The following is a 25,308-nucleotide window of genomic DNA, read 5'->3' on the forward strand; positions in this document are numbered from 1 at the left end:
AGTAAAAGAGAGAGTATGGGTTAATTTGGGGCTCCAATCTTGGAGATCTAACAGTTTTTCAGTTGCGCTCTATGTATGTGCGTTAGTGATCCAAAGAGCAAAAAAAGGTCATAAACAGGAAGGTACTTACTAGAACTAGGAAAATATTTTTTTTAAATGACAATTCCAAGTTACCCAAATTAATTCCTATTCCGGAGTTTCCATATCACCAAAAAGTACCCAAAAGTTCTCTTCCTAAGAATAACCACAAAATAACACAAGCCACATTCTTAAAGTTTCCAAATATCTCCCTTGTGAAGCATATGCCAACAAGATTTTGTGGTATGCCCCCAAATTTTTTCTTATATTGAGTGTGGTAATGTTAAGCCCCGTATTTTTAAAGAACTGAATTGTGATCCACCTAAGATATTTATAATAATGCACTAATTCCATATATGTAAGCATAGGGGGAAAAATTAAAATTCAACTATGGTGGCTATCCATCAGTTAAAAAACCTAAAGCATACTTTTCACATCTATGCAAAAGGTAACCACTCAGAGAGTCCAACCTCAAGAATTAAAATATGCCGACCGGAGACAATGTTTTCCTGGCCAATACCTTCCTCAAGTTCGGAAGAAAAATTGTAAAATTATTGTGCCATCCTGAAACGTTGTTATATTTTTGAGAACATGGGTATCATCAATGTACTCTAACATGACACTGAACTTCTAGCCTGGTTCCAAGTTCCTAAGTGACTACACTTGCATTATAGTTAACTCTATTTTTCTACCTAATCTTACAACAGAATTTCTCATTAAAAAAAATGTATTTGCTTTTAAATTTATTAACCTTAAACTAACATCAACAGCAACTGCATGTAATTTAACATTAACCCTCTACTACAGGGTTGCTGGAAAATATGCTCGCACACCTCTACAAACAGCATCACCAAATACTTAATCTTATCACACCCTTCACAAACAGAATACAGCAACACTATCTAAATGTGCAGGAAGAGAACGTTAAAATAACTGGCAGCTCTATTAGCAGGCACTGAAAAACTTATCTAGAAGGAAAATAACCACTCAGTCTAATCAATGTCACATCCTTAGAAGTATATACAATTAGTACAGAAAGAGGATGCAAAATGCTCCCATATCAACATGTTTCAATTTATTACAATTAAGTGAAAGACAGACCCATGATGGGGTTCAATGCCTGGCAACTCTGTGTAATCCCAGACGAGTGTAACAGACTGGCAGTTCACAAAAAAAAAAAAAAAAAAAAAAAAAAAAGAAAAGAAAAAACCCATTTACCTCTGGTTTTCAAACAAACCTAGTTAGGTGGTATTTCTCCATTCACTTCACAATTCACTCCCATCACCCAATACTGACTCCAGAGAGAACTCTGGAAGTATGCCGGAATGACACATTCAGTCATAGCACCAAGCAGGCCAGATGGGACCCAGCACTAACAGAAGTCTCTCCCCTCCTAAAATTTGGGACCCCTCTACTTCTGAATCCCAGTTCTACGTGTCTGGAAACATGAGTATCAAAGCTCATTTCAAGATGAGTCGGCCCACAGAAGCCCAAGCTTCCCCATATTACAGAGGTCCGTCCTTGGGGTGGGGGGCTTACATCAGAAAGAGCTCCCCAGAACTCACCTAAACCAGCCACAGCATAACCCACCCAGGGAAAACCATCTCCCTTCCTACCTTCCACCCAATGGTGCCATTTTCAGTTGAAATACGTTTGCCTTGTTTGAAGGGGAGGGATGCTTTATGGCACTTATTGATGTTGCTGAGTTCCAGGGCAAATATCCTATTTTTATCGTGGCCCCAGAGGCTTTTGCTGCTCCTTGGCTTTCAGGTTCCTCTTTGCCCATACCACTCTATCATTAATTCACTGAAAATCCTAAAGAAAATCGATTTGGCCTTGGCCCTGCCCCCCACCCCCCACCAGCAACGCTTTCCTGAAGGGTCCAGATAAGAGGAGCTGTCTGACTGTCGCCTCGGGCCTCCTTTCTCCGTGTCTGGTCAGCTCAAGCAGGCTGCACCGGCCTCCGATCTCCCTGTCCAGCCTCTGAGTGCCCTGCGGGCAGGTCCTGCTGGCGCAGCAGCCCTAAACCCTACCAAACCCTCCAGGTTAGGGGAGCCGGGTGGGAACCTATGTGCACAGATCTCTTTCCATCTGGGCTTCAGGCACCAGAGACAGGAGGGAGGAGTCCTGGAGTGGATACAGTCCCAGCCTGAGTTCTCTCTGGGTCCTTTGGGATTTTTCCACCGGCCCTCGTCTCCGCAGCTACGCCTGCCTGGCCCAGTCGGGCCGCTGAGGGGTGCGTTCACTGCCCATCTCCTAGTCCCTTGCTAGTGACCTTGGCTGCACTACTTCGCTTCTGTGCCCTCGGTGGCCTGACGCCACCTACCTCGAGGGTTACAGGAGGGTCACGAAGATGTGGAAGCGCCGAACAGTGCATGCCAGGGACAGGACTTCCATCTTCTGTCCTCCCTGGAGTGTCCACAGCTCGCTCAGTCCTCTCCCACCTCCAGTCCCCAGGCCTTTCAACCCGCAGGACCCAGAAAGGGCGAGGGAATGGGGAAGGGGCCGCCCGTCCTAAGTTCCTTATTCACCCGGCGGCTCCCTGAGGGGGTGTGGCGCCCCCGGCCCCGCGTCCCCCTCCTCCCAGCTCCGAGAAGAGATCCTCCAGCTGCGCGGCGGCAGCGGCGAGCGTGGACGGCGGGGGTCCCGGCCCGACCTACCTCCTCCAGCAGCGTGACGGTGTTCCTGCAGTTGTGCAGCCGCGTGGTGAAGCTGGACGTGGTGGGCGAGTTGTAGTCCTCGGTGGTCTCGGCGATGAACTCCGAGACAGAGATCTGGTCCGGCATCCTGCCGTGGGGGACGAGACACAAGCGGGGGCGGGGGGTGAGTCACGGCGCAGGCTCCCGGGGCCGCGGGCCGCCCGGCGGCTCATGAACCCCGGCCGCAGCCCGCCACCCGCCGCCCGGCCTGGCGCGCGGCTCCCGTCCCCGGCGGCGGCGAGAGGGAGGGAAGGAGGCGGGCGAAGGCAGGAGGCGGCGGCGCTCGGCGCGGGGCCCTTCAAACTCCAAGCCGCGCGTGAGGCAGGGGGCTCTCCGGGACCCGCCTCCCTCTGCTCATGCCGGCGGCGGAGGCTCCTCAGCGGCGGGGGAAGGGACGCGGCTGCGCGCGGGGTCTTCGCGGGGGTCTGGGCTCCGGCCGGCCGCTGGGGCGTGCGCGGGCTGGGCGGCTGGGGCGCCCGGCGCTGCCTCCTCAGACGCGCTGACAGGCGGCAGCGCGGGCCTGACTGACTGAGCTCACACTCCCGCGGGGGGCGGGCGGGCGGCGCTCGCGCTGTAGTCACGGGGCCAAACAAGGAAGTGCTCTGCGCACGCGCGCCGCCCCCAGCCCTGCCCCCACACCCCCACGCCCGCGCCCCGCCCCCGGCCCGGCCCCCGCCCCGCCCCGCCCCGCCCCGCCCCGCCCCGCCCCGCCCCGCCCCCGCTCGCGCACCGTCCCTGGGGCCTGGCTCCGACGCTGCCGCTCCCGACCCCGGCTGCGCGGCACCGGGGCTCCGGAAGCCCGAGTCCCTGGTCCGCCCCCGGAGCGGTTACTTCAGCGAGCTCGTTACGCGAGCGTTTTGCAAGAAGGGGGCCCAAAAAAGTTGTACGTGTTCTTTTTTAGTCGCGTGTGGGTGCAGGAAGTGAGGCCCCGGGAGAGCCGCCTTCTACTGCGAGGGCCGCCGACCCCGCGAAGGAAGCGCTGGGCGCAGGGGCGGCCTCCCGAGGCCCGGGCTTGCAGCTGCCCGCTCGCCCCATCTCTCTGCGGGGTGCTCCTCACCGCTTACAGGCTGGTTTTGTGCAGTTGGCTTAGGTCGCTACAATGCAGCGTGAAGACGAATGAAGGGTTTGGGGTTTTTTTAAAAAAATAATTTTCTAATCTTTCATTTGCACTTTTTTTTTAACTTGCAGGAAAGCCGAGGGTCAAGGAATGTAAAAGGCATTGCCCGAGCTGCAAATGGTGTTCGATGCTAAGCAGATGCCAAATTTCGGTGGAAAAAGTACCAACAGATATCTCACTCCTAGGTCTTGACAGATGGCTAATTTTAAAACTAGCTCAATCTACTTAGTCCGAAGAATCCATTTAATTTCTCACCATTCGCTGAGTATGAATTTGGTTTAAAAGACGAAGAAGAAGAAAAAAAGCTAGGCCTTTGGGAAGGGCCACAGGATTGGTACCTGTAATTCAAGCCAGGAGAGCCTTTGATAGCCTTAGGATGGAAGGCTGAGCCTGTCCTCCGCGACACACACCCACCGCGCCCTACCCCCTCACTCCCGGGATTGGGCTTCTGCCATCTTGCACTGTTAAGCCTCAAATCCGTTCTCTGGTTCTTACCCCTGACTACAAGGGAGTGCCCCAAAGCAGGGATCTTGTCTTAGCCTTGGGCCTGCTACAGAGAAGTAGCAGAGTGGCTGTCAAAATACAGCACCTCATTAACTCTCAAATATTTCCTAAGCACTAACTATGGGCCCTGGAGATTGAGTAACGCCAAGGCCCCTGCTCTCATGAAGCTTACCTTCTAGGACAGAAATAGACAACTCACAAATAAATAAAGTGGAGTAAATATAAAGTAAGAAAGTGAAGGAGTCGCTATAGTATAAAGAATCTGCAGAGAAGGCTTTGCTGACAAGGTGACATCTTGAGAAAAGAATGACAAGAGTAAGTCACCCAGATTATCCTGTTGTCTATGGCATCTTGGGCCCTCAGTTGCCTCACATGAAACCAAAAGATAAGGACACCAACCCCAGGACCTGGCTGTTACGTTGAGTTCACTGATGATGGAAGAGAAAGTGCTTTGTGCACAGGAAAGCCATTAGAAAAGTGTGAGATGTTCACCTCCCTCTATTGGCTGTACTGAACCTGCACTGTGCCTCCAGCGAGATGCTCATCAATGTCCTCTAAGAGGCCATGCTTCAGGTAGGCAAGTGTTCCAGCTAACTAAAGGGAAATTTTGTAAGGGGAATGTACATAAATAAATATTCTTCCCTGGCAAAGGGAAGTTGAGAAGTCAACTTCAAAACACATTCTTTAAAAAATTAGTAAATAAATAAACAGGCACCCACTTTGTCCTCATTAGCACTTTAAAAGCTTGGTTTGGGACACACCAAGTTTGAAGTTCAGGGGAGACAGCCAGATGATGATAGCAGACAGCTGAAGATCCATACCTGGAGGTCACTTGCTCATGTGCCATAGTTGACAGAACACGGTCTTTTGAAGTATGAGCCACCCAGGAGAAAATCCTACCATCCTTCCCCACATACTAACCAAGTCACTCTGCATCTGGAAAATTCTGTGACTTGCAACAAATATGGCCCATACTAGTTGAGCTAATTAAGCTTTCTGAGACTCAGTTACCCCATGGAGCACTGACAACACACAGCACTTAGACTTCACTCCAAGAAGGCCTTCCTTCCTCTAGGCTGGAAACAAATTCAGACTTGGAGTCTTGCATTTATTTTGTTCTCCCATCTATTCCAGGTAGTCGTCTAGCACCTGTCACCTCCACTGTGGTGGTGGTTCCTTCCATCTTCTTCATCTGGCATTATAGTAAAGACTCAATAAACATGAGATGTTATTAAAAGCCAAAAGTCAGTGTTTAATTGCCTCAATTCCAAGAGGCCTTGGGTTCCAGAGTTTTCCCTCCTAGTAACTGATGCTGTCATCTTGGGCCTTAGTGCTATCCTTTGTAAAATAAAGGAGTGGGTGTGTCAAAATGACCACAGATTCCTCCCAGCAGGAGCCGACTTGTGTATACAGTCAGCTCTGCAGAAGCAAGGAAGACAGATTATTACAACAAGCTAAGCTAACTGCAATGGTAGACAGCTGGGGATTTCTTTCTTGACTGAATTCACCAAAGACTCCAAACTGCTGCCATCAATTGCTGTTTCAGTTTCATTTGAAGATTATGTTATGTATCTGCTCCTCCCCCTGTCTCCTTCGGCCAAGAAAGGAATATGCTCACAATGAGATATTGTGCTCTGGTAAGTATATACCTCCTCAGACTGATCTGCAATTAGAATTTCAAAGGTTCACACCTCTACTCACCATTTCTGGGCCATAATCCTCTTTAAATTTGAAACCATGCCTCAGTGAAAACCATCTGCACCTCTCATTTTCTCAAATACTCTGAAAATCATTCCTGGATATCTGAAAGCAAATAGAGACTGACATGGGCAAAACGTAAATGCTGGATTTATTTGTGTGGAGCTGCCCCAAAATATACACCATCCTCCCCAAAGCCAGGAAAAATGTGCACACACACATACTTGTGTGCACCTGGCTTTATATAAAGCAAGCATCATCTTTGTTGTCATTATTATAATAAGACTGTTCAGCACCCTTGTCCTCCTCATGTCTGCCTCTTACTCTGAGCACTGCTGACTGAGGTAACACCATGATTATGGCAGGATGCACTTTGTCGCCTTGAAAAAAAGGCAGCAGGAACAGTGGTGGCTTATTCTTCTGAACAGCAATGGCACTAATGACCCACTTGCCATCAGGGAATTGGCTCTCAGTTACATTTCCAGTTGCAGACCTCACTCTTGTCCATCTGTCTTATAACCAAGGGGGGATGCATTTGCAAGATGACTGACCAGAAACCAGAGGTGGGGGAGTGCGGGTGGGGAGTCAGAGGTGCTCTCTGGGCCCAAGAAACCACAAGGAGCTTTGATCCGCAGTGTTAGCCACCGACAGCATTCATCACAGGCTCCTGATGCCCTCATGGAACAAGGACAATGGCTAAAGTGGGAAGGGAACACACTTTTTATTATATGGACCTGAGCTTAAATCTCTACTTTCTTGTTTATTCGCCTTGTTTTCTAAACTATGTTTCAGATTATTGTGTGAAATAAAATGAGAAGATATGGATAAGTAGGCTGATGCATAGTGAATAATCAACCAATGTGAATTCCCTTTGAACTCCCCTTTTCTGTGAAAGATGACTATAAATACATCTGCTTTCATTCCACGACTCAGATATCTCTAAATTAGTCACTAGGAGGAGGAAAGAAGAGGGAGCGGGGAAGGCTGCACAGTAATTCCCAAAGTGTGGGATCTCAGATTTGGGAATAAACAGTCTTCAGAGACCTCGCTTATTCTCAGAGTATCCTTTGTTAGGTCAGATGCATTAGTGATGGCTTGGATTTTGGAAGTAAATAAATAGTATCTACAGTCAAACTGGCTGAATACCAATCAAGATGAGAAGTAAGTTAAGACCAACTCATTAAAATAAAATAAAAGCCTATTTTCATGCAACACAGTCCCTGTAAAGAAGGATAATCTAAGCAAAACAACTTCTAGGGGATGATAGCATGGGGCATTTCTTTTGTAGGAGCATGAATTATGGGCTGATTCTCACATAAAAAAGATAGGCTCCCGTCTCTGCAATGAAGAAGCTACTAGACCTTGTTAAAGTATTTCTCCTCTGTGAGTCTCAGTTTTCATATCTATAAAATGGGGGCAATGACAACCCCTATCTCAGTGTTCTGAGAATTCAATGAGCTAAAGTATATAAAGTGCTTAGCAGGGTCTCAGACATCCTAAGTAGACAATTATTTTTCCAATATTATGGGAACTTTGAAAACCTTATCTGGAGATATAACTTATGATATTCTTGCAAGGTGCAGTGGCACACACCTGTCATCCCAACTACTTTGGAGGCTGAGGTGGGATGACTGCTTGAGCCCAGGAGTTTGAGAGCAGTCTGGACAACATGGCGAGACTGCATCTCATTTTTTTTAATAAAAAATAAAATAAATTCTGATATTCTTGCAAAAGCAAAATATTCACCGTGACCTGCTACATACCAGACACTTTGCTAAGTATAGAATTTAGAATACATTTATCCTTCTTTAAGCCTCATGACAACTTTATAAAGTAAGTATATTTATCCCAAATTTACCAGAGAAACCTAAGGCTGCTGGGGTATAGAATATGACTTTCTCAGCTTCCATCTAGAGTCAGGTACTGCATTGGTGGTTATATATGTAATGTCTGAATTCATTCATGTAACAGTCCTGAGATGCAAGCATTACAATAATGGAAACTGAGACCAATAAAATCTCACTGCAAGTTAATGTCCCTGAGCCTGGCAGACTTTAAATCCAATGCTTTTTCTGCTGCCTGCAAAATTGGTCTCTTTACTGTATTCTGTATAGGGCTACTTTGTTAGATACAGTATTTTTCCCAGCCCAGGCAACCAAAGAAAGTATCCTTATTTCACCTGACAACTTATGAACTCATTTTCTACCATCTTAATGAAGTGGTGGAGGAAAGGAAAGCGCTGAAGGAGCAGGATGGAGGGAGGGCTGTACTTGATTCCATCTTTTACACTTAGGCTCATGTTGCCGTAGTCTACATAAACTACTGCTTTTTTCATGTTCTTTGTATGAGTGCTTCCCAAGTGCACTCATGCAATTTCAGGTAATAAAAAAATAAATAAATAAAAAAGCCAATTCTAGTCCCAAATGTACTTAATTCAATTTAAATACTCCAAGCAAAACCACTAGAGTTTTCTCAGTAAAGAGGAGAACATGGTTTGTTTGGAGACAAAAAACTACTCTGTTCTACCTCCCTGTTCCTCCGATGGAAGTAGGAAGAAAAGAGGCAGAATGGTGGGAACCTAGAAGACATGCAGCGTAAATATCAACTGAATGAACTCAGGGATGTATTTCTGTTTAGTCCTATGAAAGAATAATTGTGCTTAGTATTATGTGCCCTGTATTATCCTGAGTCATTGCAGGCGCAACCTCACTTAATACTTGCAGCAACAATATAAAGCAGGTACTGTATTATTCCCCATGTTATGCATGGGAAACCTGAAGCTTAGAGGTTACCTGTCAAGTAGTGGAGCAAGACTCAAGCAATCTGATTTCATAGCCCATGTGATCAGCCACCTTGCTCTGTTGGCTTATCAAAGACAATGGATGAGTCCACAGCCCCAGGATGCTTTTTCTGTTGGAGTATATGTGCCTGTGTTTTCCTTCTGGGGAACTCATTACAAGCCCAATTCAAATGCAAGCTTGACTGGTCTAGAGAGCAGCTCCTTGCCCCATTCCTCCAGGAGGGATTAATCTTCATGTGGGTATCTGCAGTCAGCTTCTCTCACTCTGCCTTAAGCAACTGGAGGATATTGGCACCATTCAGAGGGAGAAACTGAGAACTTCCTCAGCAACAAATAGCTCTGTTAGCAGAAGGGCTTTGACTCTGACTCATCTCTTGCTTGAGCTCAGGAGTTCGAGGCTGCCGTGAGCTATGATTGCACCACTGCACCTCAGCACTCCAGCCTGGACAACAGAGCAATCCAGTCTCAAAAAATAAATAAATAAAATAAAACACAAAAAACAAACGTCAAACAAACAAACACCTCATATCTTCCAAGTGAGTATCCTACACCACAAAGTCCCAGACTATCAATCCCTGACAGCATTCAGGGACTAAATCCTACCCATGTCTGTGTCACCTACATCCCCCAGCAACTAAAGCAAGGACAGAAGATTCCTGGAGCCCCGGGCTTGGCCTTTTACAAGCACCATCTCCTGAAATCTTCCTAGTAACCTAGTGAGGTAGTGTGTTTTCTGCAAGAGAACTCAGAGATAAGCACAATTTGCTCAAGGTTAACAATTAATAAGTGGAAAAATGCTCTTCCGTCAGTCTGAATTCAGTCAGTCTGAATCCAAACCCTGTAGGCTTTTTCTTCTCTAGGAAAGCACTGCCTAGTTGGGGTCCCTTGTGGGCCCCCATAAATGTGTTTTGAATTGAACCTGCTCCCTTTTATGAGCTACATCATTTCTAATACAAGTAAAACAACCTCCAATGAAGAAAAAAATCATGGTGTTTTATGGGAGTCCTAAAAACTTGCGATCTATAGGAACAAGGGATTTAAAATCTTGCTTATTTCTGATAAAGTCACATTAACCTGAAAAATGATAAAAACTTACAATACATCCAGGTTTCTTTTTTTCTTTGATGAATTTGTTTTAAGTTGAGTTGATCACCTTTAATGATGCCCAACTTCTGTGCTATGTCAAGAATGAGAACGTTCCTCTTTTATGGCCCTTTTCAATGGTACCATTTTCCAGGGTACCATTTTCCAAATATTTACATTTCTCCAACTAGACTGTGAGCTACCTAAGACCAGGGAGGGTTTCTATTTGCTATTATGGCCCCAAAGTCCCAAGTGTTTAAGAGATACTTACTGAATAGAAGGAAGACTGAATGAATGAATGAGCAAACATTTATAGGGGGAAGGGTATGAGAGGAATTGAGAGAGGAGAAATGGAGAGATCCAGAAGACAGTAAGATCCATAGAAGTGATCCTGGTTTTTAGAGTCGCTGTCATTATTTTATATCATTATAAGCCCTAAGAGCCAGAGAGAATTTTAAGGATAACGTGCTTTCCAAACTTTTCGTTTTTCGGATAAGGAAACTGATTCCCAAGCAGTTAGGTGACTTGCCCAGTGTTCCCTGACAGATTTGTGGGAACTGAGCCAAATGCCAAGTATCCTGGTTCCCAAGGGTTTCCCACTTCACCTTTCCCAGTTATATTTCAAGGATAGGATTAAAGACCTTCAGAAACTCCCGTCTACAACAGATTATGTTGTCTTTGCATCACAGCATCAAGGAATGCCTATGCACAATTGCCTACTATTTAAAAATTGTAACAGTATAAAGTTTGGCACACCATCACTTAACTGACCCTCCTAATTTGGGGCAAGAAGACTGTGCCCCACAGTACTCACCTAGTTGTACTGTTTTTCTAAGCCACCCACCCTTTACCCAGAGAAGCTTCCCAGCACATGCAGAGTGTAGGTCAAATTTCTCCTTTTCTCAAGTCCAGTTGACTATTGTGATTGACACAGTTCCTCCTCCCTTGGTCATTTTCAGAGATGAGATCATTGCCTCCTGAGTCTCTGAGGACATTCTCTCCTGGGTACAGAGGTATTAGGAGGGAACCAGCCAGTTCAGGTCTAATCCATAAACAGTTATTAAGCAGCTTTATAACCTTTCTGGTGGCTAAGAGTGTGCGATCTGGATTCAGATTACCTGGGGTTCAATCTCAGCGTTGCCATTTAATAGGATTTGTTACCTTAGGCAAGTTATTTAATTTAAATTACTTTATTGTTAAAAGGAAGATGATGATAAGCCCTCTCTCTCAAGTTGGGGTAAGATTGAAATGAGATAATCTGTGCAAATGCTTAGCACAGTGCCTGGTATATAGTAAGTGATCAATAAACGTTAGCTACTAATATCACTATTTGCATTCTAAACAGGTACTATGCTAGATTCCCCTTTTTTTTTTTTTTTTTGAGACAGAGTCTTTCTCTGTCACCCCAGGCTGGAGTGCAGTGGCACAATCCTGGCTTACTGCAACCTCCACCGCCCAGGTTCAAGCGATTCTCCTACCTCAGCCTCCTGAGAAGCTGGGACTACAGGTGTGCACCACCACACCCAGCTAATTTTTGTATTTTTAGTAGAGACGGGGTTTCACCATGCTGGCCAGGATGGTCTCGATCTCTTGACCTCATGACCCGCCTGCCTCGGCCTCCCAAAGTGCTGGGATTACAGGCGTGAGCCACCACACCCGGCCGTTAGATACTTTAAGAGCCAAAAATAAATTTTAAAACATAAGAGACAACCTCTGTCATCAAGGAGCTCATATGTAGGCAGAGATACTGGTTTTCAGCACAAGTGATGGAATATTCAAATAATTCAAACAGAAAATAAAGGTGTATTTTAAAAGTGACTGATGAATGTAAAGTCCAAGTAAAAGTAATTTGATGTAATGCTCTCTCTCTGATTTGCCCACAGCCCAGCTAGATCTATTTTTATGAGCACTTTTCAAAGCCACTGAGGCTCTGAAATACTACTCCAAAAGAAACATTTGATAAATGGTAGCTATTTGTGACTTTTGCACCAAGATGTTTGTGACATAGAATGCCAGGGAGGTCGGCTCCTTTTCCTCAGCCAGCCAAATAATTTCACCTCCCTTGGCCTCATTTTCCTTGTGGTTAAAATCAGCACCTTGGGGCACAGGCTCTCAGAGGTCCCTTGGCAATGGCATCCTATAGCTCAATAAATGCTTTTTTGACATCAGGGTGACTACCAACTCCAAACACAAAGAGGTCCCCAGCTCTGCTTCAAAAAGCTAAGAACTGTCTGGAGGTCTTCCGTCTGGGTTGGGGCCCCCGTTAAGGATACCCTATATTACATGAATCTGTCACAGTATTCTCTTGTTGCTTTTCAAAAATATGATTTCACCTGCAATGTATTTGAACCCACATAACAATGAGCTGTATCATAACAGGATTTTTCCATAACGATGTCAAATGTAGGGCATTGCTCCACTTGAAAAAGGAAAACTGCCCACCTACTGCAGAGTTTTCTTCTTAACATATGCTATTTAGTTAACATCCTTTTTCAAATGTGAGCATTCAAAATCACACTAGGGGCTCTAATTGAGGAAAAAAAAAAAAAACAACAAGTCTCTACAATTGCTAGCAAACCTTCTGAGACAGCATCCAGCTTCTGTTCCCTAATATTTTCTGGTTTTTTGTTTTTAAAAAATTAGGTTTTTTGCTCTGGCCTTAGAGGTGGAGAGGCATTATACAAACAAATTTATAAAATTGCTACATTTACATAGACAGCAGAGAACTTATTTTCAATATCATATTATTTTCATGAATATTATTTTCAATATCATGGGGGGTTTTGTGTGAATAAACTACTTTTCTCCCTATGTTTGGGTTTAAGAATTAACTTTCACTTACTCCCAACTAATTTTAACATCTTGAAATTATCAGCAGTTCAGACAGACTTTTAGCATACTGACTACGTTGTCTGTCTGCCCTACATCCCCTTCTTGTAGGAACTACTCCTCCCTGACTCCAGGTAATTTTCTAGACTGTCAGTCATGTGTCTACTTTCCCAACTAAAGGGCTGGACCCAGGCTGTCCAATCAGAGTATTCCAGAATCCTGATAACAGCATTGATGGGTACTAGAACAGGCATTTAACTCAAGCATGGCCAACCAGAATCCTTCATGGAGGACTGATATAGATGCTAGGATACAGAGGAATATGCCTTTTCTCTCTAAGACTTAGTAGGCCTTCAGCTACTGGTGACCATCTTTGCCACACATGAGAGAGCTGGCCTAAGAATGATCATAATCAAAAGATGGCAAGAGATGTGGGAAGGTCGTGGTGACCTCATTTGAACCACTGGATCCACAAAAATCTATCCCATGCCTAATGTTAGTCCAACCCTTGGACTTCCTAGTAATGTGAGCAACTGTACTTTTTTAGTGTAAGCTAGTCTGAGTTGGGTTTCTACCACTAAAACTAAAAAAGCCCTGGCTAATCTTTTCCTGGGTTCCAGTACCATCTTCACGGTTACTAGATGTGTTATCTTAGGCAAGCTGTTCACTGCCTTAGAGCCTCAGCTTCCTCATCTGTAAAATGGGGATAATGATATTTACCTCAAAGGATTGTTATACAGAAACAATTAGATAATACACATAACAGAATTGGAGAAAATAGTTTCAAATCGTATACAGGTTGAGTATTCCTTATCTGAAATGCTTGGGACCAGAAGTGTTTCAGATTTTTTTTTTTTTTTTGATTTCTGGAATGTTTGAATATACATAATGAGACATCTTGGGGATGGAGCCCAAGACTAAACACAAAATTCACTTATGTTACATATAAACCTTATACACATAGCCTGAAGGTAATCTTATACTATATTTTTAATGATTTTGAGCAGGAAACAAAGTTTGTATACAATGAAATATCAGAAAGCAAAAGTGTCGGCATCTCATGTTGGCATTCAAAAAGTTTTGGATTTGGGAAAACTTCACATTTGGGATTTTCAGATTGGGAATGCTCAACTTGTATTTGATAAAGGCCTAGTATTCAAAATATATAAACTTTTGCAACCCAACAAAGAAGAGATAAATAACTAATTTAAAAGTGGACAATGGGGTTAAATAGACATTTCTCCAAAGATATACAAGTGGATAATAAGCACATGAAAAGATGCTGAACATCACTAAACATTAGGAAAATGCAAATCAAAACACAATGAAATGCCACTTTGCACCCACTAGGATGGCTGTAATAAAAAAGATGGAAAGTAACAAGTATTGTCAAGGATGTGAAGAAACTGGAACCCACCACATTGCTGGAAGGAATGTAAAATGGTGGAGTAGCTGTGAAAGACAATTTGGCAACTCCTCAAAAGGTTAAACCTAGTGTTATCATCTGACCCAGCAACTGCATACTATTGTGGACTGAATGCATGTGTCCCACCCAAATTCACATGTTGAAATCCTAACCCAATGTGATGGTATTACAACGTGACACTTTTGAGAGGTAATTAAGTCATGAGGGTGGAGCCCTCATGAATGGGAACAGTGCCTTATAAAAGAGACCCCAGGCCGGGCACAGTGGCTCACGCCTGTAATCCCAGCACTTTGGGAGGCTGAGGTGGGGAGATCACCTGAGACCAGGAGTTCAAGACCAGCCTGGCCATCATGGCAAAACCCCGTCTCTACTAAAAATACAAAAACTTAGCCAAGCGTGGTGGCGCACACATATAATCCTAGCTACTCAGGAGGCTGAGGCAGGAGAATTGCTTGAACTCAGGAGGCAGCGGTTGCAGTCAGCTGAGATCGCACTGTTGCACTCCAGCCTGGGGGGTGACAGAGCAAGACCCCGTCTCAAAAACAAACAAACAAACAAAAAACAGAGAGCAGCTCTCTAGCTATTTTTCAGCCATATAAGGACACAATGAGAGGTCAGCAGCCTGCAAGGGAAGAGGGCCTCACCAGAACCCAACCATGCTGGTACCCTGATCTCAGACTTCCAGCTTTCGGAACTGAGAGAAATACATTTGCTGTTTGTAAGCCATCCAGTCTAGGGTAATTTGTTATAGCAGCCTGAACTAAGACACTCCTAGGTATATACACAAGAGAAATGAAAACATATGTCCACATAAAACCTTGTACACCAATGTTCACAGCAGCATCATTTGTAACATTCAAAAAAATGGAAACAGCTCAAACGTTCATGAACAAACAAATGGATAAACAAAATGTGGTATACCCATACAATGGAATATTATTCGGCCATAAAAAGGAATAAAGTACTGGCACATGCTACAACATGGATGAAACTTGGAAACATTATGCTAAGTCAAAAGCCAGATACAAAAGACCACATACTGTGTGACACCTTTTATATTAAAGGTCCAGACTAGGCAAATCTATAGAGACAGAAAGCAGATTAGTGGTTACCAGGGCTGTGGGGGAACTGGTAATGTGCAATGACTACCAGTGGGTACAGGGTTTCTTGTGAGGAGTGACAAAAATGTTCTGGAATTAGACAATGGTGATAGTTCTATCATTTTGTGAATACACTAAAACCCACTGAATTGTATATCTTAAAAGTGCAAATTTTATATGAATTATCTCAATTTTAAAATAACCACTATGGTGGTGAAGATAGAAGGCACACCTTACCTGTTAATAACAACTAGAATGACTATGATTTAGTATCTACTATATACAAGGCAATTTATTTATATGATTTTGTTTAACCCTCACTGCAACCCTACAAAGTAGCTATTACTCTCCTCATGCTTAATAGATAGAAAATTGAGACTCAGAGAGGTTAAGTGCCAGACCTAGGGTGCTGAAATGAGTAAGTGGTAGAGTTAAGATTCAAACAGAAGTCTATCTAATTTCAAAGTTCAAGCCCTTTGCACTACACCGTACTCTCTGTACAAATTGTACTCTGCTGATGTGGCAGGACTACCGGTTATGTACCTGCTATGTAGTCCCCCTTTCTTCACTAACAGAGCCCCAGTTTGATTCGGGACAGCAATGTGTTTAGCTAAAAGACTCATCTTCCAGCCTCCCTTACAGCTAAGGTGGCTGTATGGCTAAATCTAGCCAGTGAGATATAAGCAGAAATGCTATGTAGGACTTTTGGTAAAGTGCCTTAAAAAGGGCTAACACAGCTGGAAGAGGACTCCTGTTATCCTTCCCTTCTTATTCCATCCTGCTGCCTACTGTAATGTGGTTGTGATGGCTGACACTCCAGCAACCATTTGGGATCCTAAAGCAATACGATAAAGACAGTAGAACCAGAGAAACAGAAAAAGCTTGGGCTCCTGATAACCATGGAGGCACTGACTAGCTTTGAACTACCTCCAGACTTCTCTGGTCAGAGAGGGAAAACAAACAAACAAACCTAATTGCTAATGTTATTTGGGTTTTTGTTTGTGCAGAGTTGAAATCTAATCCTAATTTATACTATGGGCCCATGAAAATGCTGAACCAACTAAGAATATATGAAAACGGCTTATCTCAGAAGTGGTCAAATGAGAGGTATTCTACCAGAGTCATCTTCCCAACTAGTCCTCTGTGTTTGGGATTGTATATTTAAGAGGCTTAGGGATCCTACTGAATTCTTTTGAAGACATGCAACAGGCCTATTTTGTGGTGTTATAGAATCACTGAAAAGACTGGTCTCAATTCACCAAGTATAGGCATTACATTTTATAAGCACTTACATTTCATCTCAGAAATTGTTTCAGAGACACAGTCACAGAGGAGCCAACAGGCTCCCACAGAACGGATTTCTGAAGAAGCAAATTTATTTACACAACCCTTGCACAATTTGGCTAAGGGAGAGGAGACAAGGCAGATTCCACACAGGAAGGAAGATGATAAAGCTCAAAGACTTCTTTGCTTTAAAATCAATGTTCTGCCCAATCTCTCCAGAGCAATCATTTAAAATTCCACAATAATGTTCCCTGCCAAAGAGACAAACGGCAATGGGCTTGCCACAGCTGGTTTGTTGTTAGTTTATTTGTTTACATAAAATAGATGTGATACCTACCAGTGTATTATCTATACCCCAACAGCAGGTTGATACAGTACTGTTGGGTAAAGAGTGGCTTTTCTTTGGTTTTCCTTCTTTCTCATCAGGGTTCTTTAGAATTCAAGCCACAATGACGTAAGTGAGGATGAAACATTTGCAGGAAGAAAAGATTTTTCCACAGTTTTTTTCCGTAGCTTGATATATCTAATTTTGTATGCACTATGGATGGCTAGAGCTGGTAACCCAAATATTCTTTATGAGGGCAAAAATTCTGGTTTTATTTTCTGTTATAGGCTGTTGCCTGAGAGAGAATTCAGATTGAAATGTATTACAGTCCTTTCTCCAGACCTTGGCTGGAATTTCTTCCCCACTCTTTCCTTTTCTGAGAGAGCACACTCATGCACATGGACACATGGACACACACACACACAGACACACAGTCATAGACACACATGCATACACAAATGCACAGATATACACACACACAGACATACACACATACCCACAGACACACACAGACACACACACATACAGACACAGACAGAAAGACATACACACACACAGACACACATACACACATACAGACCCACACACAGACACAGACATAAACACACACAGACCCCCCCACACACACAGAAATACACACACAGACACAAACACACACACACACACACACACACACACAGTCTCATCTTTTCTGGAAAACAAGAGCCAGAAAAAAAAAAAACCATGTAAATCTCTAGACAGACACATTCATTATGAATGGCTTTTTTTTGCATACAAAACCTATGGATTTTAATCACAGGTGCACCCTCTCAGCTTTCACTTGCTCCCATTTTCTCTTACCATACTCAAAATTCTAACAAGTTTGGTGAGCTAGTTTTTAGACCTTCAACAAACTGAACACAGCAGTTATGCTGGGAATAGTGAAAAGGGGCTACAAGGAAGGGAGGAAAATGTACCACCACAAACTAGAAATTTACTAATACGCCATTCCACAAAAAATAAATTCCAAATACATGGGCCTGCTAATTAGTGAAAAACACTCTACTCAACTGATCCCAACCTCAAATAAGTGATATTCAAAATAATAAACCTAGCCAGGAGCAGTGGCTCACGCCTGTAATCCCAGCACTTTGGGAGGCCAAGGAGGGTGGATCACCTGAGTTTGGGAGTTCGAGATCAGCCTGGCCAACATGATGAAACCCTGTCCCTACGAAAAATACAAAAACAGCCAGGCATGGTGGCATGCACCTGTAATCCAGCTACTTGAGAGGCTGAGGCAGGAGAATCGCTTGAACCCAGGAGACAGAGGTTGCAATGAGCCGAGATCGCACCACTGCACTCTAGCCTGGGTGACAGAGTGAGACTCCATCTCCAAAAAAAAAAAAAAAAAAAAAGATAAACCTGTGTAATAAAAAAAGGTTTTAGGCATGATGCTATATTCAAGATACCATGCTGGATGCAGATCTTTATAAGAGTTTCCAATCAAATCAGCAAAGATAATATAAAATTTAAAAATATTTGGTGCTCAAAGGCCTTGGAGAAAGTGTAACTCCCTTAAAAAAAAAAAAGCAGCCATGTCCAAGCTAAGCACAGAACTTAGAAGTCAAAAGACCTGGAATCAAATCCTCCCCCTACTATTTACAGATTGCATGACATTGGGCAAAAGAATCAACTTAGACATACTTTCCTCATCTCTAAAACAAGGCTAATGACAGCAACTTCAGAGGCTGTTATAAACATTAAGTAAGATATGTAAGAGTACAACATATGTAGCCCATAAATGTCCTTTCAATCCAAAGAACTGAGATTTTACTATGTATGTGAATCTTGTTTTCCATGAAGCTAATATTAAAAGTATTATTTGCTCTGATGATGTTAATTAAAATAAAAGGATAGGGCTGGGATCAGTGGCTCACACCTGTAATTCCAGCAACTTAGGAGTCCAAGGCAGGAGGATTGCTTGAGCCCTAAAGTTCAAGACTAGGCTGGGCATGGTGGTGCACACCTGTAATCCCAGCACTTTGGGAGGCTGAGGCAGGTGGATCACAAGGTCAAGAGTTTGAGACCAGCCTGGCCAAGATGGTGAAACCCCGTCTCTACTAAAAACACAAAAATTAGCTGGGTGCAGTGGTGGGCGCCTGTAATCCCAGCTACTCAGGAGGCTGAGGCAAGAGAATTGCTCGAACCCCAGGTCTCAGGAGGCAGAGGTTGCAGTGAGCCACGATGGCGCCTCTGCACTCCAGCCTGGGCGACAGAGAGAGACTCCATCTCAAAAAAAAAAAAAAAGTTCAAGACCAGCTCAGACAACATAGTGAGCCCATCTCCACAAAAAAAAAAAAAAAAAAAAAAATTAGCTGGGCATGGTGACTCATGCCCGTAGTCCCATCTACTCAGGAGGCTGAAGTGGGGCGATCGCTTGAGCCAAGAGTTGGAGGTTACAGTGAGCTATGTTCATGCCACTGTACTCCAGCCTGGGCAACAGAATAAGACCCTGTCTCTAAAAAAATATATATAAATAGGTACAAAATAAAAAATAAAAGGATAAAGTGAGCCAGCAATTTCACTCCTAGGTATATACCCAATAGAAGCATACCTCTGTTCACCAAAAGACACATATAATAATGTTAGTCAAATATTGTATGTATAATTTATACACACACACACACACCCTACACACATAAACACACCCACATACATCCTAAGGAAAAACTCTGAACTCTCAAAGTAACAACTCTATGAGATCCTATGGTAGACACAACCGTACTTCCACCCCAGCCTTTATATTCCAGATTATATATGGTCTTGAATTTTATGCATATATTCCCATTGGTTTGTATAGTTCTTAACATAAGCTGTCCTATTCCCTGAAGAATAAAGTGGAATATAAATATAAACATACATTCACAAACACACACACACACACACACCCACACACAAGATCTGACCCAAGCCCTCTTTCAGTCTCTAATTTGAATAAGGGACCAACTCTTCTAGCCAGAGAATGGCCCCGCATTCAGGAACTCTATGGTACCCCTGTCCCTTGAGCTTTCATACCTTTGCCAAGGTTGATTCCAACACATGTATATTCACAACACAGGCAGACTAATGTCAACTGACCATAAGTAGGGAGAAGCTAAAAGAGATGAATATAGGAAGGAAATTATTATATTTAGCACTGATAACATAGTGGACAAGGGACTTGGTGCTTTCAGATATGTATCTCATTTCATCCTCAACACAACCCTGTTAAAACAGAATAATTTTATGGCGCTTAAGAAGCCTGCCTGTCACCACATAGCTACTAAGACTTTGAAACGAGTTCTGACTCCGAGTTAGCTTCTCTTTCAACCACACCATAGTTGAAGGCTGCCAAACAAAAGAGACATGATTTGCCATGGATCTGGAATGGATTGATCTGGGCAGGAGTTTTATATTCTAGTGTTTAAAAACCAGATCCTCCTATTATCAACTGCATAAATATTCACCTGTTTCTAAAACTGCAAAGTTTTGGAATCAGATTCCCAGGTAATGCAGTCTCCTCTTCAGAATGCAAAAAGGCATTTAGTTAGGATCAAGCTTTGGTCTAGGTGGCTATATTATTTCGTATAATTGCTTTTTAACAAGCTTACATACTTGTCGACTTTAATAAAATGCAAGTTTTGCCCAGCTCAGCGAACTGGCGTCATCATCACTTGCTTCCCAATAGGGAAGCAGCACAGATGTTAAAGTTGCGCTGAGCGAGTGTGTCTGAATCCTGACCTGTACCATGGTCGCAGCTTCCACAGGAGGTGCCCAACCTCCTGGTCCTGGAAAAGGTCAGGAGCCCAGTGCATCCAGCTTCTTTTCACACAAAGAGGATAACAGAGCTGCAATGATTTATCCCTTAAGGATAGTGGTGTCGCTGTTCACAGAGCCCCCAAACACAAGATATCCAAGACTACCTCCAAGGTAACATGTGAAAGAGGATTCCACAAAAAGAATCATTTGCGGGCCCCCTTCAGGGATCTGCCTCTTAGCAAAGTCAGCTTTGGGATCTTAGCCTAACTGAACTCATCAGTGGCTGCCTCACCTCGCCTACTTGCACATTTATGGCTCCGGTTTCCTAACTGCTCCATATTGCCACTCTCAGCCTGTGGCTACTTAGACAGCTGCCTTCCCTGGTGGGCACTTGGGGATCAGCAGGCACAAAGAACCTAGGCCAATGTCAGGGATGGTTTATGGTTATTGTCTTGTGCTTAGTCGCAGGGCTCTAAACCCTTGGATCCTCCAGGCTTTAGGAGGATAATGCGCCCTCCCTGGTTAATATTCTATTGGCCACTGCAGGAATGGGCCATGGAGAGTGAGACCCTGGAGAACTGCTGGGAAGAGAGGCCCAAGGGGTCTGGCTATGGTTAGGGGTGGGGGAGCAGCAGAGGAAAAAAAGAAGTAACACAATCAAAATGAGCTGGGCATAGTGGCTCATGCCTGTAATCCCAGCAATTGGAGAGGCTGAGGCTGAAGGACTGCTTGAGCCCAGGAGTTAGAGGTTACAGTGAGCTATGACTGTGTCACTTCTCTCCAGTATGAGTTGGACTCTCGAGGTGGGGGGAAAAAAAAAAGTCTCCTCCCTCTGGTTTCACTGGAAAGTGCTTTGAAGTGTGTTAACAGAAAGTTTAGGCAAGTGAAGTCCTACCAGCAAGAAACGGAGGGCAAAGAAGGGAGTTCCCATGACTGCCCATCTGCCTTCACTCAACCTCTACTCCTTTTTTAAATCTCCTTTAATTCTTACACTATCCTGTGAGTGGCATAAGATGTTCCCCACTTTATACACCAGGAAATTGAGGCACAGAGAGGTTAAATACTAAAAAGCATGATTTCAAAGACAGGACTGTTTTCTACATCAGCTGTCTACAGCCATACCTTTGCTGATGTGCCTGAGAAATGAATAATAAACAGGAAAACATACATTTCCATGTGATCTGATGTCCTGAGGAGTAGGGGGGAAGGCAGGGAGTTAATTTACCTCTACCCCTGCCTCTTCAGAGACATAAATATACATTGGCACACCACACACAAATTAACAACAACAACAAAAAGACATAATCAATTTGGAATTAGAGCTTCCAGGAAATGTGGACTCCCAGATGCACATACTATAGTAATTCAGGTTGTTTCTCTCCCTCTCTCTGGTTGGGGAGCTATTCTGATACTTTCCATTTGGAAGCACAGATAGGGCCTCCTAACCACAAGGCGTGGAGATGTGGTCACAAGGCTGGGCTGGGTGCTCCACCCTGAATGCCAGAGCATCCTGCTGGGTCCACACAGCCAGGGCCTAGTGGAATCCGCATCCAGGCTGCTTTTCTTTCCTTTATCTCAGGAATTCAGGCAAAGGCTATAGGACAAGGCCCAGTCATCTCAGTAATTGTGGCTGTATGCAGCTGGTGCAAGAACAGCATGGCATTTATACTTGCTTCCTTAAAAAAAAAAAAAAAAAAAAAAAAGGCCTGGTGCAGTGGCTCACGCCTGTAATCCCAACACTTTGGGAGGCCGAGGTGGGTGGATCATGAGGTCAGGAGTAACAGACCAGCCTGGCCAACATGGAGAAACCCCGTCTCTACTAAAAATACAAAAATTAGCTGGGCATGATGGCACGTGCCTGTGGTCCCAGCTACTCAGGAGGCTGAGGCAGGAGAATCGCTTGAACCCGGGAGTCAGAGGTTGCAGTGAGCCAAGATCGCGACACAGCACTCCAGCCTGGCAACAGAGCAAGACTCTGTCTCAAAATAAATAAATAAATAAATAAATAAATAAATAAATAAATAAAATTAGCTGGGTGTGATGGCAGGCGCTTGTAATCCCACATACTTGGGAGGCTGAGGCAGAAGAATCGTCTGAACCCGGGAGGCAGAGGTTGCGGTGAGATGAGATCGCCCCATTGCACTCCAGCCTCGGCAACAAGAGCAAAACTCCATCTCAAAAAAAAAAAAAAAGAGTCTTGCTCTCCAGTTTCACATCCAAGTTGAAATGGGGCAAGAGATGTGAAAAGTTTTCTGAGAACCACAGAAAAGAATCAGATCGTCTCAGAGTTAGATGGATTTTGCCATCATCTTCCCGGTGACAAACCTCACAAATAGCATGGACAGACAAACACACATACATCACTTAGAATTCCTGAGCCCAGGAATGGAAAACCAAACATCATATGTTCTCACTCATAAGTGGGAGCTAAGCTATGAGGATGCACAGGCATAGGAAGGATACAGTGAACTTCAGGGACTCAGGGGGAAAGGGTAGGAAGGGGGTGAGGAATAAAAGACTACAAATTGGGTTCAGTGTATACTGCTCACACAAGGTGATGGGTGCACCAAAAGCTCACAAATCACCACTAAATACCTTATTCATGTAACCAAATACCACCTGTTCCCCAAAAATACAATAACAAAAAAAGAATTCCTGAGACCATGTGTGATCGACAAGCAGACGTTGCAGAAGGGGTGTTTTGTACTAAAGATCAGTCCCTTGTTGTTTATTCATTTGACACGCACTGACCAAGCGCCTCCTGCCTGCTGGCCTCTGTGCTGAGTACTGAGGTGTAAACAGGAGCAATACAGGGCCCCAGCTCTCAAGGAGCCTATGGTCAATCAGAGTATGCAGGTGGCCTGCCAGGCCCACTCTGTACCCTCCCTCTCCTGCTGACCTGCTCCAGACACATCTCAGGGCTCCTCCACCCTCTGGCTTCTACCTGGATTCAGGCAAAGGCACGAGGTAAAATGCAGCCGGCAGAAGAACATCAGAGGAGGGGAGTGCTCCCCTGCTCTCCAGGCTCCAGCCCTCCCGGCTCTGTCTCAGGGTGCTCTCCACACAGCCTCTCTGGCTCCTGCTTCCCAGAGGCCTCCTCCCTCTCACCCCTTCAGGCCTTTGAGGATCTGAGTGCCCGACTATCCTCTGTGGTCCCCCGCCCACTGCCCACACTTCTCTCTTATTAAACTCTCTTTGGATTACCCTATTTCCAGTGTGCTGTCTGTTTCCTCCTGGGACCCTGACTGACACAGGGAGACAGCCATGTAAACAGACAGTTATATAATGCAGAACAGTAAAAGATAATGTTGTTTCCCAGTGAGGTACAAGAGCTCTGGAATCTGATTGCTTGGGTTGTACATCCTTGCTCTACTACTGACTATCTCTGTTAACCTCTTAATCTTCAGTTTACACTTTTGAAATACGCGGTTAATAGTAGTGCCTACTTAATAGGGTGGCCATGAGGATTAAATGAGAGTGCCTCAATGCTGACAAATATTAGCAGGGATTCCCATATAGTTAATGGTGCAATTCCTTTAATAGAGCAAGTGACTGATATGTACCTGTTGAATGATGGAAGCACTAAAAGAAATAGATACTGGGACACAGAAGAAGGGACAAGGCAATGGTAAAGAGGAAATCAGGAAGGACTTCGCAGAGAAGGTGACACTGAGCTGCCTCCTGAAGGAGGTTAACTAGCAGGATGGCTGGCAAAGGATGGTCCAGGCACAAGTACAGCAGGTGCAAGTGCACAGAGGCTTGACAAGCACATAGATGGGAGTGGTGCAAATAGCTCAGTGCAATGAAAACAAAGAACACATTGCAGGGAGGGATTGGAGCTGAGGTTAGAGGGGTAGGCAGGGGTGGCCGAGGAAGACCTTGGATGTCATGTCAAGGAATTTGGTTGTTGCTTTAAAAGTGAGGGAGAGTTTCTAAGACGGCAATGGACACGAACAGTTTTGATGCTGAGAAGGTTCAGTCTGGCTGCAATGTTGGGCCTGCCCTGGGCACCACATGAGCACACAGTAGGTGTCCTGCAGATGTCTGTCAAATGCATATTAGCAGTTCTAGACAGCAAGATCTGTCACCTCCCTACTTCCTTCCAATAAACATGCACACATAGAACATGCCATGATCTGGGCAACTCACAGTCACAGGCCTTTCCACATGTTTTCTCATCTGATCTCATTAATATTATGAGATCATTGTGGTATCATAAAAAATAGATTTGGTCTTTGTCCTTGACTTCTGGCACAGAACTCTTGCAATCTCCTGAGTGATAAGAGTGTTTTTTGTATGCTAATGAGATGGCCAAAAAGATGTCTGGGGGAAGAAGAAGGACTGAAGATAGAGCTCAATCACCAATGGTCAATGATCTAATCAATCATGCCTATGTAATGAAACCTCCATAAAACCCCCTAAACCACAGAGATCAAGGAGCTTCTAGTGGGTGAGCCCAGCCATGTTCCAGGAAGGTGGAATGTCCTGAGAGGGCATGGAGACTGTACCACCGCCCCCTCCCCCATACATGGCCCTAGCATCGCTTCTATTGGGCTGTCCCTGAGTTGTATCCTTTGTAATAAACCAG

The 25,308-nt window shown here is 44.3% G+C and overlaps 1 protein-coding gene and 1 long non-coding RNA gene across 15 annotated transcripts in view; one reads left to right on the plus strand and one right to left on the minus strand.

Annotated features, from left to right (window-relative positions):
- The window catches only part of ASAP1 (ArfGAP with SH3 domain, ankyrin repeat and PH domain 1), a 392,196-nt gene that overhangs the window by 302,709 nt on the left and 64,179 nt on the right, over positions 1-25,308 (minus strand). For 7 of the 14 annotated variants that reach the window (XM_054499217.2, XM_063669081.1, XM_063669076.1 and 4 more), the window contains one exon: positions 2,739-2,865. The exons of 4 other annotated variants lie outside the window; for them this stretch is intronic. In XM_054499217.2, the coding sequence (XP_054355192.1) occupies positions 2,739-2,865 (127 nt within the window). Of the gene's footprint in view, positions 1-2,738; positions 2,866-6,099; positions 6,219-25,308 lie in introns of those variants that run through there. 3 more of the 14 variants (XM_063669080.1, XM_063669077.1, XM_063669078.1) reach the window with 2 other exon arrangements.
- On the plus strand, positions 3,499-6,924 carry LOC134740046 (uncharacterized). Its single transcript, XR_010127297.1, has 2 exons — positions 3,499-3,660; positions 3,966-6,924. It is a non-coding gene; the product is annotated as an uncharacterized LOC134740046 (long non-coding RNA).

The sequence above is a fragment of the Pongo pygmaeus genome, chromosome 7, assembly GCF_028885625.2.
Source record: "Pongo pygmaeus isolate AG05252 chromosome 7, NHGRI_mPonPyg2-v2.0_pri, whole genome shotgun sequence".
NCBI classification, from domain to species: Eukaryota; Metazoa; Chordata; class Mammalia; order Primates; family Hominidae; genus Pongo; species Pongo pygmaeus.